At 36.2% G+C, this 13,143-nt stretch overlaps 1 protein-coding gene and 1 long non-coding RNA gene across 2 annotated transcripts in view; one reads left to right on the top strand and one right to left on the bottom strand.

The window, feature by feature from the left end:
• LOC136801658 (uncharacterized) overlaps window positions 1–13,143 on the bottom strand; it is a 67,829-nt gene that overhangs the window by 46,071 nt on the left and 8,615 nt on the right. The gene's annotated exons all lie outside the window — the stretch shown is intronic.
• Window positions 3,152–9,470, top strand: LOC136801817 (uncharacterized). The gene is made up of 7 exons (XM_067058485.1): window positions 3,152–3,365; window positions 3,984–4,198; window positions 4,495–4,632; window positions 5,466–5,591; window positions 8,545–8,637; window positions 8,972–9,073; window positions 9,305–9,470. Exons 2-7 carry the CDS (start codon window positions 4,026–4,028, stop codon window positions 9,402–9,404), a joined length of 732 nt encoding a protein of 243 aa, XP_066914586.1. The 5' UTR covers window positions 3,152–3,365; window positions 3,984–4,025; the 3' UTR covers window positions 9,405–9,470.

Raw genomic sequence — 13,143 nt, 5'->3', positions numbered from 1 at the left:
GACGACGGGCCTACATTGTCCAGAGCTGCCCGTCGTCGTTAGGAAAATTCATTGTGACGTCACTTTTTCAAAGGAAAATGAACAATGCGTTGGCATCATTTCTCTCATTTTTTATTTCTGACGTCAGAAATTATAGCAATTTTTTATGTCTTTTCGCTTGTTTTTTCTGCTTTATTTCGCTATTTTTCCTGGATAAAGCGCTAAAAATCAATCAAAGCGGTTTTTTTCGGGCTGTACTGAAAATATTGCCCTCGGTCAACGCAACAACCTCGCAAGCTCGATCGTTACTTGACCTCGGGCAATATTTCTCAGTACAGCCCTCACTAACCGGTCATTATTGTATTCAAGTTAAATATTCAAATTGTTCAAAAATAATGTATAATATTTTTAATTTAGCTTGAAAACAAATAATATTTAAAATTGATAAGTTTTCTTTTAGATTAAGATTAAGATCAATGCTCAAAAGCATTAGTACACAAATTCGATGGTTTCATTCATGGGTTTGTCTACTTGTTTTTGAGCCTTATAGGATCTACTGTGAAGGGGTAGTATTATATTAGTTGAATAACTTAAATGAGTGACTTTAGACGTCCAAAGCATTAATGTATTGTTGGATTGAATGAGGTTTGTTATTACCAGCTCTACTTTTTGCTTTTGAGCCCTAAGCCCTAAGCCCCAGCGGTAAGTCTGATCACATTATCAAGATCACGAAAATCAGCAAAAAAAATTGGTTAATCACGCATCACGGCTCAAAAATCTTTCAAATCACGATCACGTTTTGACCTCTGATCACGCAATCACGAAAAAAAATTCCAAATCACGTAATCGCGCTAGAAAATGTCCCTATCACGCCATCACGAAAACAACCGCTTGGGGGGGGGCTTCTCTAAGAGAGCTACTTTCAGATAATTTGCATTTATAGCACACCGTCTCAGATGTAACCTAAATCGTGAAATTCTGAGTTTGATGCAAAATGCAAATTGGGCTCACCACTTGTATTGCCATTGAATGAAGCTATTGAATCAAAAGCATATTATTGATTGCGTCAGGTGAATTTTTTCATGAGCTGCTTTCAATTATGCTTTAAAACTTTAAGGTTTCATTCAGGCTGGGGGCTCATGGTATGATAACGATTGTTGCTTTAGAGCTTAAAGTCCGAAAGACTAGAAGATTGAAATCTCCAACATTTCTGAAGCAAGAAAAGTGAAAACCTTAACAAGTCTTCAATTGTTCCTTTGGAATAGTAAAAATTCTTGTGAACTCATCTGGGAATCAATACACTCATCTCGAGACCCGGGGGGAGGGGTACTAGGGCAAGATGGGTTACGGGGATGCTCCACCGGTCAGGGTACCTTTTTTAACCTCCGCGAGTCCCAGGTAGGGTCGCAAAAACACCAAAGTAGAAAAATTAGTCCCTCGTAGTATGCCTATTTTTGGAAAATTTGGGGAAAAAGTAGAAAATTTGAGACAATTTGGGAATTTTAGTCCCATTCAGGGTCACTTTTTTCGCGAATTTCGAGTCCCACGTAGGGTCCATTTTTCGAACCTCAGCGGAGCACCCCCGTCGGTCGAGAAGGGTAGTACCCCCCCCGGGTCTCGAGATGCATAAATTTATTGCTGTCCTCGTTTTCAAACAGATTTAATTGCTATAAAATTACATATTCACAATGATAATTGTGTTGTTTACACCTCATTAGGCATTTTGAATTTCATGTTCTTTTGTTTTAGAGATAATACTTCCTTTGGGAATTTAAATTGATTTGAATATGTAATTTTATAGCAATGAAAAATCTGTTTGAAAACGAGGACAGCAACAAATTTATGCATCTCGAGAAGAGTGTATTACCACAGCAATAATTTGAGAACGAGGTAAGCGTTGCTCGTGACGTAATAGACGATATCCCGTTTAGATAAATGCAATGCATTCTGGTTTCTCGGGGACCCTCAAGGGAATTATAATCTATTCCAGATCATTATATAATCGACATTATAATTCCTTTGAGAGTCCCCGAGAAACCAGAATGCATTGCATTTATCTAAACGCGATATCGTCTATTTATGAAAAGGTCTATCGCGACGCATTTAGAAGGGCGGATTGAATCTAGCTCTTTTTCTTTTGGTGCATCTCATTTTCCTAAAGCCTGCAATAGATTTTATTTCGATCCGGTGTTCGTGTGGGAGCCATGCGGGTCACGCGTTTTGGATGGGAAATAAGTGGCTTCATTTAATTCCTTTCAAAGAATTTCCTTTCTAGCATCTTCGGGCTCAATATCTCAACTCGATATCTTAACGTTGAACCCTCATAAATATCTCAGCACCAAAATGATCCATGATAGTAGTGGGCCAACCGTTAGGATCCGTAGCTTCGTGGGGCTCAACCGCATGTGATTGTTTCGAAAGTAGATAGGATTTGGAGACTTTCTTGAGAGAGAGCCCGCGAATTAGGGCCAGCAAAAAGTTTTTATGACCGAAAATCTAACGTTGTAGGCAAAACTCTTAACCCCAAAAATGTTTTTATTAAAAATTTGGAGATTTGATGTTTCACAAAAAAGTGCTAGCAAGGGGTATTTCGGGTCCCATATCTTGCGAAGGACTTTTTCGTTTGCCTTGAAATTTCACAACTTTCTTAACCTAAGGTTGAACTAAAATAAACATTTTAGCATATGTAGTAAAAAAGCTCAATTTTTGCAATCGTAAATTTAACCGCTAAAAATCGCGAATTTTTCAGCTAAAAATACATTCAAAATGTAGCGCTTTTGATTGTCTAAAACAAACAAAGATAATTTTGGAAATTATATTTGACCATCAAAAGTTACAGGCATTCTTGTTTCCACTGCCAATTATATCTGGATACACTTTAATAAAGTTATCAGCTTTATTGGGAATAAAATCACGTGAACTTTTTCGAGTAATCACATGTTTTGACTGCATTGATATAATTTTGCAGCCCGTGTATTGGATGTTTTGAATTTCTATTGCCAATGGTAACGAATATAACATATAAACGAGGTTATATCATTTCTTTTTTCTTAAAACTCACTTTGTGACGTCAAATTTCTTAAAAACATAATTTGACGTCAATAACAATTATTAACAGTACATATTTGAAGTCATTAATGAACTGGTGTAAGTTACAACTCAACACCCTCAAGCTAAAGTTCATTCACACTTTTGGTCTCCAACATTCCCACACAAACACACAACCAACCAAACATTTACTACAAAGACAAAGACCTTACTCTACTACCAACCATCAAACCTACACCACCCACCTTTCGTCAAACAAGATACAAAACATTTATTCATTTGTATGAAAACTTACAACAATGGATTCATCGATTCAATATTAAGCAAATACTCAATAGGTAAAAGTTGGTTATTGATTCGACGAGGCAAAAGCGAGTTAAATATACATCCACTGAAGGTTAATAAATCCAATAGCCAACGAAAACTTATTGAATATATGTGTTATTCTATAGAGGCAAAAACAAAGCATAAATTATCTAAATAGTCGAACGTTTCCATGAAACACTACCATAATCAAACGTTCGAATTCTTTTTAATGATTTCGTAATTACTTGTTCATGAAATCAACGATAGATTTATTTTAAGAAATTTCTCTGATAAACAACAAGAGTGACAAGGAGTGAAAGCAAAATTTAAAAAAATCTACCTATACCATGGTTTAGCCGTGGTATATCAGGAACTATTTTTGCCTACATTGATACATCTTATTCATTAATGTTTTACTTTATAAATAACTGAGAACGAACATTTAATCTAATCATGGATAAAATGTCAATGAGGTTTACCGGGGGTGACGCATCCTGGGCATTTTCTTTGAAATGCAAACTGTGGTCGTAAAGGCAATGAGAATTTTTCACACTTACTGTCAGCAATAACAAACAGTTTATGAGGTAGTTATGAAAAATATCTTAGATGTATCGAGTAATTAATCCCTACTTTCTTATTCTCTCATTCAGACCCACAAAACACGACGGGGTAGCCAGAAGCCCGCCTTAGACATGGACGATACGCAAACATTAAACAAGAATATGGTGGCAAGCGTTGTCAACCTTACCAGTGCTGTCAACGCAAGCTTGTTAAATAATAATGTTGGTGAAGGGTCCTCCCACCCATTGACCAATACCCAAAACGAATCAAACGTAGAAGGCATCAACCCAGTAAATCTGGAAAGGTAAAAAATTCTATATGTATCATTACTAACTTACAGTTCTGTAGGGTGGTAATTTTTCATACTGCTTGCTTAGTGAAGACTCTTAACCATTAATCTGTCCTCTAAGTTTAGCGCTTTCTTGCAACAGGAGAAGGGTCAATCAATGAAATCATTGAGAAATTCAGACTTCCATGTAACTGGGAAGAATCTCAAACAAAAGCGCTTGGTGAACCATTCAAACGCTATAAATTAATGATTTCTAAGAAAAGATATTGCCTAGAGTTTAAATTTGTTTTTTTTTATCTTTTCTTTTTCAGTGAACCTATCTCGGTATCATTGGCTCAGCCAACATTTCTTCCGAACATTAAAGAAGCCATACTAGCTATGCTAGTGTTTTTGTTTTTTTGTCTGGTGATATACCTAATGGAATACGAGACCATCAACAAGATGATAGGGTAAGAGAACGGTTATTAATTTTGGAAATATTGCTCTAATTACTGTAACCTGTTTTTAGCTTATAATTACCTTATTTTGGGGTTTTTTTAGAGGTATAATCTCAGAGTCTCCTTTCCCCTCCAGGGTTTGGGTTTGTTGGAAAGCTCCTTTCAAGATCTACCGGGTGCACCAGAAATAAGTAACCCTCTTTACATTGCTATTGTTGGCAGTAGAAAAGAGATATTTCAAAAATTCAATCGGAATCGCCTAAATCGCCTTTCGTTGACATTTTTTTTTAAATTGGCAGTTTTTAGTTTTTTGGACATAAGTTTCAAACCAATTAAGTAAAATTTAAAAGTAATACACCAAATGTTTTCTCTTTTCTACTGTCTATAATAGCAATTCAAAGAGGGTAACTTATTTCTGACACACCCGGTAGATCTTGAATAGAGCTTTCCAACGAACCCAAACCCCGGATGGAAATACTTAGGCAAAATGGGTGCCGGGTATTAACGAGTTATAAGGGTCCCTTTTCACACCCTTGAAAGTCTCTCAAAAGGGGTACAAAACCATTAAAAAGAAAATTGAGTCTCTATAAGGGTCTAAAAATCTCAAAGGGCTGTGATTTTTCAAAATTTGGACTAAAATCGAGTGAAAATCGACAGAAACTTTGAGAAAAGTCTCTGTAAGGGTCCGAAAAAGGCCAGATTTTCATTTCTCTTTCGATTTTTGGCTCGGACATACCCTTCACCTTGCAAACATAGTACCTCCTCCCCAAACATGACCTATTTTGTTTTAGCTCCAGCCCACAGTACTGAAGGAATAAAGTTTAACTGTTTCTTTTTTCTATCAGTTTCTATAAATCTATTGATTCTGATATCAATAACTCCACACAAGAACCAGGAGCTTGGCAAACTTGGATGGCAGACATGTACAACTGGATGATCGAACAAGTTCATGAACTCGTTAAGGGATTTTGGTAATATTTTTTATCTGATTTCATCTATAAGCTTTTCTTTAAAATAAGCACTTTTATTAATTTTTACTAAAAATTTCTTATTTTTGATTTGCGCTGGTGTTTAAGTTAACATTCAAAAATCATCCATTCATAGGTGTGAATGGTTCGGTTAGGACTAAGGTCAAGCTTTAATACACTATTTTTTTTTGTAAGCATAACGTTTATGAGTATACTTAGGCTCAAACTCGGTAAAAGCTCAAGCTGAAATGTAAAAAGACTTGTGCAACTTTTCTTAAACGCTGATCTTTTTAGGGTTACTTTTAAAGCTGTTTTAGCTTTATTAGACCAAAGATTTTTGCCTGCTGCGCCAAATTACAAAAAAATGTAATTTTTTGAGCCGAACCAATTTGAAATTTCCATGAACCCAAAAAAAATCAACAAAACGAGGTCCAAGCATATAAATAAGCGAGGCTGATAATGAGATTTTGCTGAGCATATTAAGCCTCGACCCGATTTTTCCGCATGCTTATAAAAAAGAGTGTATTTACAACTGTATTTTTAGCAAGGTGCAAGTTTTAATCTATTGTTTCTTTAATGAGTGCTTGGATCTAGCTTATTTCTTGTAAGTTATATATTTTTATGTACTATTCTCTTTAAAATAAGCACTTTTCTAATCAGCTAATTTAAAAAATTTAGGTCTTAAAATGGGCTCCAAACAGAATTTTCGGCACCACTGGATGGCTGATGGCCTCAGCTTTCGAAATTGAAGAGAACATTTTGGCTGAAAATATGCATATGTATGTATGTATGTAATAGTTTATTTCAAGTTGACGAACAGGTAGCAACAAAGGCTAATAAAAGTCAACGCTACTTTACAATTTGTAAGGTGATTACAGTTGAGGCACAAAGGCCTCTTGTACAAAAAATCTTTTTAAAATATAATTTTTCACGAGGGCTTCCTCGTACCCTCCATTTAAAATCGTCATTCGATCTGGCTTTATTCATCTCGTCTGCTCTCTTTTTCCACTTTTTGATTTGTTCCCTCTCCATTTTTGTCAAGTCGTCGGTGATACTTAATTTCACGTACTTCTCGTGTTGTTTCAATTCAGTCAACTTCTTCATGAATCTGTATTTGTTATGACTGTCTTTGAATACAACTTTGATTGGGCGCATAACCTTAGATTCTTTTCCAACACGAGAGATGTAGGTTGGTTGAGTCTTTAAATTAACGTCATTCAGAAGCTCAGTAACGAAATCGATATCTTCTTTATTTTCATTTTCATTTACCCCATGGATAATGATATTTGCGTCTGTCGATAGTTTCCTTTGGTCCTCAATTTGTTCGTCGATTTTTTCCTCTCGTAGTAGCTGTTTCATGCTATTTACGCTTAATTGATCATTGTTTTTAGTCGCTTCAGCAAAACTTTTCTTACGTGGTTCTGTTGCGGTTTGAATTTTTGCAGTCTTGTTATTCAACGTCTCTTCTATCTTGGATGTTAGTTTTGTTTCTAGCGTGGAAAACTGGCTCTGTATTAGATTGGTAACTTGATTTTTATCCTTGATGTATTCCTGATATCTTGCCTGTAAATCTTTGATCATTGTGTTTAGACTTTTTTCACTCTCACTTTTGACTTTTATTATACTTTCGCACGATTCGATTTCTTTATAACTGTGCGTGCAGCTTTTAATTCTTTCCACTTGATTATGAACTTTTCTACCGAGTTCTTTTGCCGGGGAGCAACAAGTTATACACACGTATTTTCGGTAACCTTTATTTAAAAACATATTTAACTGGTATGGTGGTAGTCCAGTGCAGGCATAATGTAGCGTTCGTTGGCATTTATGACATTGAATTCTCATTTTTTCATCGTCTTTTATACAATTATGCTCGCATCTTCATCAGGGATCAGGATCTTGCCAGGTGATGTCGTTTTTGGTTGAAATTTGGCTATTTTTTCCATATTTTTAAAATTTTATTGAAAATTCTTCATTTTGAAAAATAAACGAAGAGCACAACCTTTCTGTTTGACGTCAAATTTATTAGTCTGCATACAATGGTCTGGCGAGCCATGGCTTATTGACAGATACACCCCTGTCTCACAGCCCCGGCAGAACTTTTTCCAACAGCGGGGATAAAATTCCTATCGAAAACCCAATAAAAATAGATATTCAATTGTTCCAAGCTGAAAAAAGGCCATTAGTGGTGATTTTCAAATATAATTTTAAAAGGGGATGAAATGAAATTCAATTTTCCAGTGGGGCTGAAATTTTGCCATTTTTTTCCCAATTCTGGCCCTTCCAGTGGGTAGGGGATCTCATACCGAGATTGGGAGACAAGGTACTGATACGCCAGTCGGGCTGAAACGGTATCACGCGGGAAAAGTGAGCGTGGGAGTTAGGTAAGCGTAGGAAGAGATTTTGTCGGTGGCAAAAAGGGCTGAAAGTTAATCAGCAGCCTCTCACCAACTTTTTCTCGTTTTCCTACGCAGTTCCTATTCTATCAAACGCCCGCTGCCTTTATGTTCCCACCCTCTGACATGATTAATTAACAGACTAGAGGGGGTGGCAAATACGTACACTTCCATTCTGAAAAAGGACAATTTGCGGAAATTCTATATCTCGGCAATCTGCCCTTTTTCCAGAATGGAAGTGTACGTATTTCCCCTCCCCTCAAGATTTAAAAATGGACTATTATTTGACATAACGGAGCAGAGCGCTTTTTCACATTTACAAAAGCTGATTGGATGCGAGTGACGTATTGGGTAATATAGCCCGAAGAAGTCACGTAAATTTGTATTGGGTAAATTAAATTTATATTGGCGGCTGCCGGAAAAAATGAATTTTTGATTTTTGAATTTGATTTAGCGGGATTTGGATGAATCTGCGAAGTCGGCCAAATTTTCTTTCCGTCAGAGTTGATTTTCCTTTAATAACGTTTAATTTTTTTAAAGTTTTTTATCCGATTTTGTTATAGGTCACAGTCTTCAGGCCAAGATAAAATTCCAAAGCCAGAAAACTGGTCAGATCATTTTAGTAACAAGACCTGTGCATTTGCGAAAGATTTTGGGTAAGAATCATTGATATGATAATAAAAACTTTCTATCCCTAAGATATTATTGAATTTTTTAATTAATAAAGACAACTTTTGAGAGCTACAAATGTTGAGTTCTAAATTCAAGTGAACTCTCATTAATTCGAATTTCTATTATACGAATACCTCTATAATTCGAACTAATTCACAGTCCCAATCAAGAAGAAAATCTTTTTAAATACTTTATATAGATCAAAGCTCTCAACAAAATAGCAAAATTTCCATTTGAGCTCGAATTAGCGAGAGTCGATTGTAATCTGAAAATATTCTATCCTGTTCAGTAATTTTTTTTGTACTTTTTAATTTTTAGCTTAGATTGTTTCTGGGTCCCAGAATCACCAGCTCCAGAACCAGATGATAGCTGGTCAACATATTTCACCCAGAACGCTTGTGGTTTATCCAAAAGAGTCGGGTAAGTAATTTCAAGTCATTGAAGTAGCGACTTTATGTATGCTGTGTTAAAATGTTCAAATTTTAAGGCTTTTCAGTATCATAGTACAATTCAATGGTCACTTCAGTTAACAATGTCTTATGAATCTTACCTATAACTCGAAATTTCTTTAACTCAAAAAGATTTTGTGTTCCTCGTACGTGCTCCAGTTATAGAGACTCCACTGTATAATGTTGAATGCTTTCTTTACAGCTATGAATACTTTTGCATGCCAGAACCGCCGGCTCCGGAACCCACAATGTCCGAGCAAATGTTCCAGTATGTGGATGACGTTTACCAAAGCTTGTGGTAAATATAAGAATGGGTGACACACTAGTATATCTAATCATAATTTTGTTATAAATCTATATTTTTGAACCTTTGTAAGCTATTTTTATTTTTTTAAAGAGAAAAAAGGTTTGGGATTGGAGCGAGTTTTTAAGGTGGGGTCTACGAATGTTGATCAGGCGATACTTGGTATAACTCTATGAATCTCTTTACTTGGTATAACTCTATGAATCTCTTTTTCATTATGACGAGACTAACAATAGATTTCACAATGCAAATCTTTCGTTCACACTCGTTTTCAGTAAGATATATAGTAAACTTCAAAATCAAGCCCAAAATCTGAGATTTTTAAGTTTAAGTCTGACAAACAACACCAGAAGACAGTACAGAACCACCCGTTCAAGATCGGAACACCGCCCTCATCACCATCTCTGTACTAACGCCCTCGAAAAATCAGAATTAAAATTGGAATATCTCAGCGTTTGATTTTTGCTTTCGAGCTTTACTATAAATCCCACTGAAAAAGATTGTGGGCGAAAAATAATTCTTGAAATTTCAATATTCCAAAATTTTGAAATCTCATAATCTCGTCTTATTTTTTGCTATTTAATAAAAGTCAACTTTTAACTTATACCGTTCCTCAACTATTTGAAAACTTCCACTGAGAAAATGAGCTTCAATCCCAAACACAAAAAAATAACCTAACACATGTCAAATTCATCTCCGAAACGTTCCAGTTCTAAGAACAAAGTACATAATAGAAAGACATACAAAGCTTTGAGGGTAATAAATTTAAACACATTGAGTTTAAAGCCCAGGCAAGAAAAAGTGAAGCCATTTACTTCCCATCCAAAACGCGCCTGAAACGCGACGTAATCATGACATAGGATTGTATCTAGCGGTTCCTTGGTTTTTGAGGACTGCATTTTTTTAAATCTAGTGATAGATTATAGTTTCAATCCGGCCTTTGTGTAAAAAACACGCGCGGGCGGTCTGGATGGGAAATAAGTGGTTTCATTTTCCATCCAGGAGTCTTGAGGATAGCCCTTTGGCTTGAAAGTCAATGCTTAAAAACTTTAAGAACATTTTTAGGCCTAAAACCTAGTTATAGGTTATTCTATCTATTATTATATTAGGTCTAGTTATTCAGTCAGCGCTAACCATTAAATTAACACCCTCTGAAAAAGTGGCCCAACAGTGAATGCTTCAATTTCGAAAAAAATTGCGATGGTTCTGAAAACTAGAGTAGATTCTAGCCACCAAACAAAGACGATGCAAAAGAACCGCACCAAAATCAAACATCAAACACAGAGCACAGTACAGACACCAACCTTTTAAAGCAACATTGATGATTTTGGTAGGCTGGAGATGTTTCTCATCCATGGATACAGAAATGTGAGTGTTATATGAGGATTTTTTACGTTTAGAATGCTAAACTATTTGTTTTGATTCGACAGCCAGGTCAGATCGTCGGATTCACTTTACACGTTTTTTATAAGAACAAACTATATATCAACAACCTTTATAAGAACATAAGGCTTTGATGGCCAAAATCTTAGGAACAAGTTAAAAACATTTTAAGGCTGTGTGGAGTCCATTTTAGTAATCAACCAAGTGAGGTATCTGGAACCTCATTTGAATCTCTTTTCTAATGTTTCAAATATAATTTGAATTGGATCCATCTAATTTGCAGGAAATAGTTGGTCCTTTACAGAGGCTACCCAGTGGACCTTCAATTCACGCAATCACTTTTTTTCCTAATTAAAGCAATTTCTGTTCACGCAAAGTTTTCCAACTCACGCATTTACGCATCTTTTTTTGGAAATTTTCGCGCATTCACGCAAGTGAAAAAGGACCACTTACGCATTCACGCAAACCGCTAGGAGCCCCTTGCATATTTGAATAAGAAAGAGCCGAATCCGCCAAACTAGCACATAACATATTTTCGACGTCCACCGAAAGTTCACGACATCTATCGAACGTTAGATGAACGTTCTAGCAACGTTGTGTTTTTTCTATGCGGTTGAATTGAAGGAGGCTCCGAGGCCCATTCTCGTAACTATAAATGATCACTCTGTCAGCACCTTGGACCGACTAACCAATTCCTCTCGCATAACATGGGTTGACCCGGGCGAAGGTTAGCTCACTTGCCAGATGAACCGGTACGAGTGGGAGTTGAACCTCAGTCGCCTGCGCAGCAGCCAAGGTCAATGACCACTATACCACAACGCCGTGACAGCTGGATGAGCCGAAATCCAAATCCAGTTATAGTTAAAAAACTTTCGGATAATTGGAAAAACGGTGAAAATTTGAAATTAAAGTTCGAGTCAAACTTTTGTGAAATTCAGTAGTAGTTTCAAAAAAATGAAATGGAATAGAAAAACTCTCTGATTACCCAAAGTGTATTCTGATCGTTTCTATTAAAAACTTTTTTGTTTTAGCTTTGATTCTAGGTCGTTAGAAAAGTTCAAGAAAAGACGGCTCGTCCTCAAATTTGGCCGGTTTCTATATCCTATGATCATAAAAAGTGAATTTACGTTTTTCGTTTTTAACAGATTTTTCTATCTTTTTACACTTCTGTGGTCTAATATATAAAGTTCTAACTATTTCTAATGACGTTAAGATGCTCTAACCCGTTGACTTTAAGTGTGCACCATGTTGGCCTTATCAGAATAATCAGATCTTTATATGATTAAAAGGAGAGAAGGGGGATGTTACGGAACAGATGCTAGTACAAAAACTGATAATATCACGCCCGTAATCCCGTTTCGTATTGTATCCCGTATTCCCGTTTAATATCCCGTACCGTGTTATATAACAAGCATTATACACGGCTCAATTTTAACGGTCATGCGTTAGTTCTGATTGATCAAAAAGCGGTGTTTCTATTCCGCGGAATGAACCCGAGCGACCCAGAACGAGCCATTATGAGCCATAAAGAGCAAACAACGAATCAGATTGTTCAAATCATTAGCTCGGTTTCATTCCGCAGAAAAGAATCACCAATCAAAAAGACCTGAAAAAATCTCAATGGAAGTAGACTAGTAAACCACGCCGTTGTATTTTAATGTAGCGTACGTTTACAATAGCCTCACTACGTTCACCGAATACAACTTCGCTCTCCAAACCACTCTCCCGCGGCAATTTATCTTTTTTATAAGACATTATAGGCACTTTTCCCACGTTCTTGTGTCGAAGGAAATGCGGACGCTTGCTACTTTAAGTGCAGAAACTTTCGCGGGCAGAAACTTTCGCGTTTTTGGAGTTTTTGGCATTTTTTCGCGAAAGTTTCTGCCAGGTAAGAAATTAAACAAGAAATTCGCGAAAGTTAATTTCGCAAAAAATTTAATTTTCCTAAAAATTGCGAAAGTTTTTTCCAAGTTTTAAATGCCGAGGAGAATCGATATTATCGCAGTGACTAGGATTCGGAATGGGAGGAAGAAGTGCAAATAATAGTTAATTTTCATTTATTAGCATGTCACTCTTCCGATTGAAGAACAAAATGAGATTTGAAATAATTTTTTATTCATCGTGAATATTGCCCTTGTGTATTACAACGAAGTGAATACAGTCGCTCTCATCATGAATTTATTATAGACACTGGAAAAACAACGTATAAAACGGTGGAGGGCGAAGCATTGTCTTTCTTTTGTTTAAGAAAACAATCGAGGATCTAGCTTTGTCCGCAAAGGACAACTGTCATGGCGGCTCGAAGTTCTCTGATTTTGAAAAATGATTAATAATCTCTTTTCTAAGTCCTCTAT

The sequence above is a fragment of the Clytia hemisphaerica genome, unplaced genomic scaffold, assembly GCF_902728285.1.
Source record: "Clytia hemisphaerica strain Z4C2 unplaced genomic scaffold, Clytia hemisphaerica genome assembly, whole genome shotgun sequence".
Classification (NCBI taxonomy): Eukaryota; Metazoa; Cnidaria; class Hydrozoa; order Leptothecata; family Clytiidae; genus Clytia; species Clytia hemisphaerica.
This window is presented reverse-complemented; position numbering and strand designations above follow the sequence as displayed.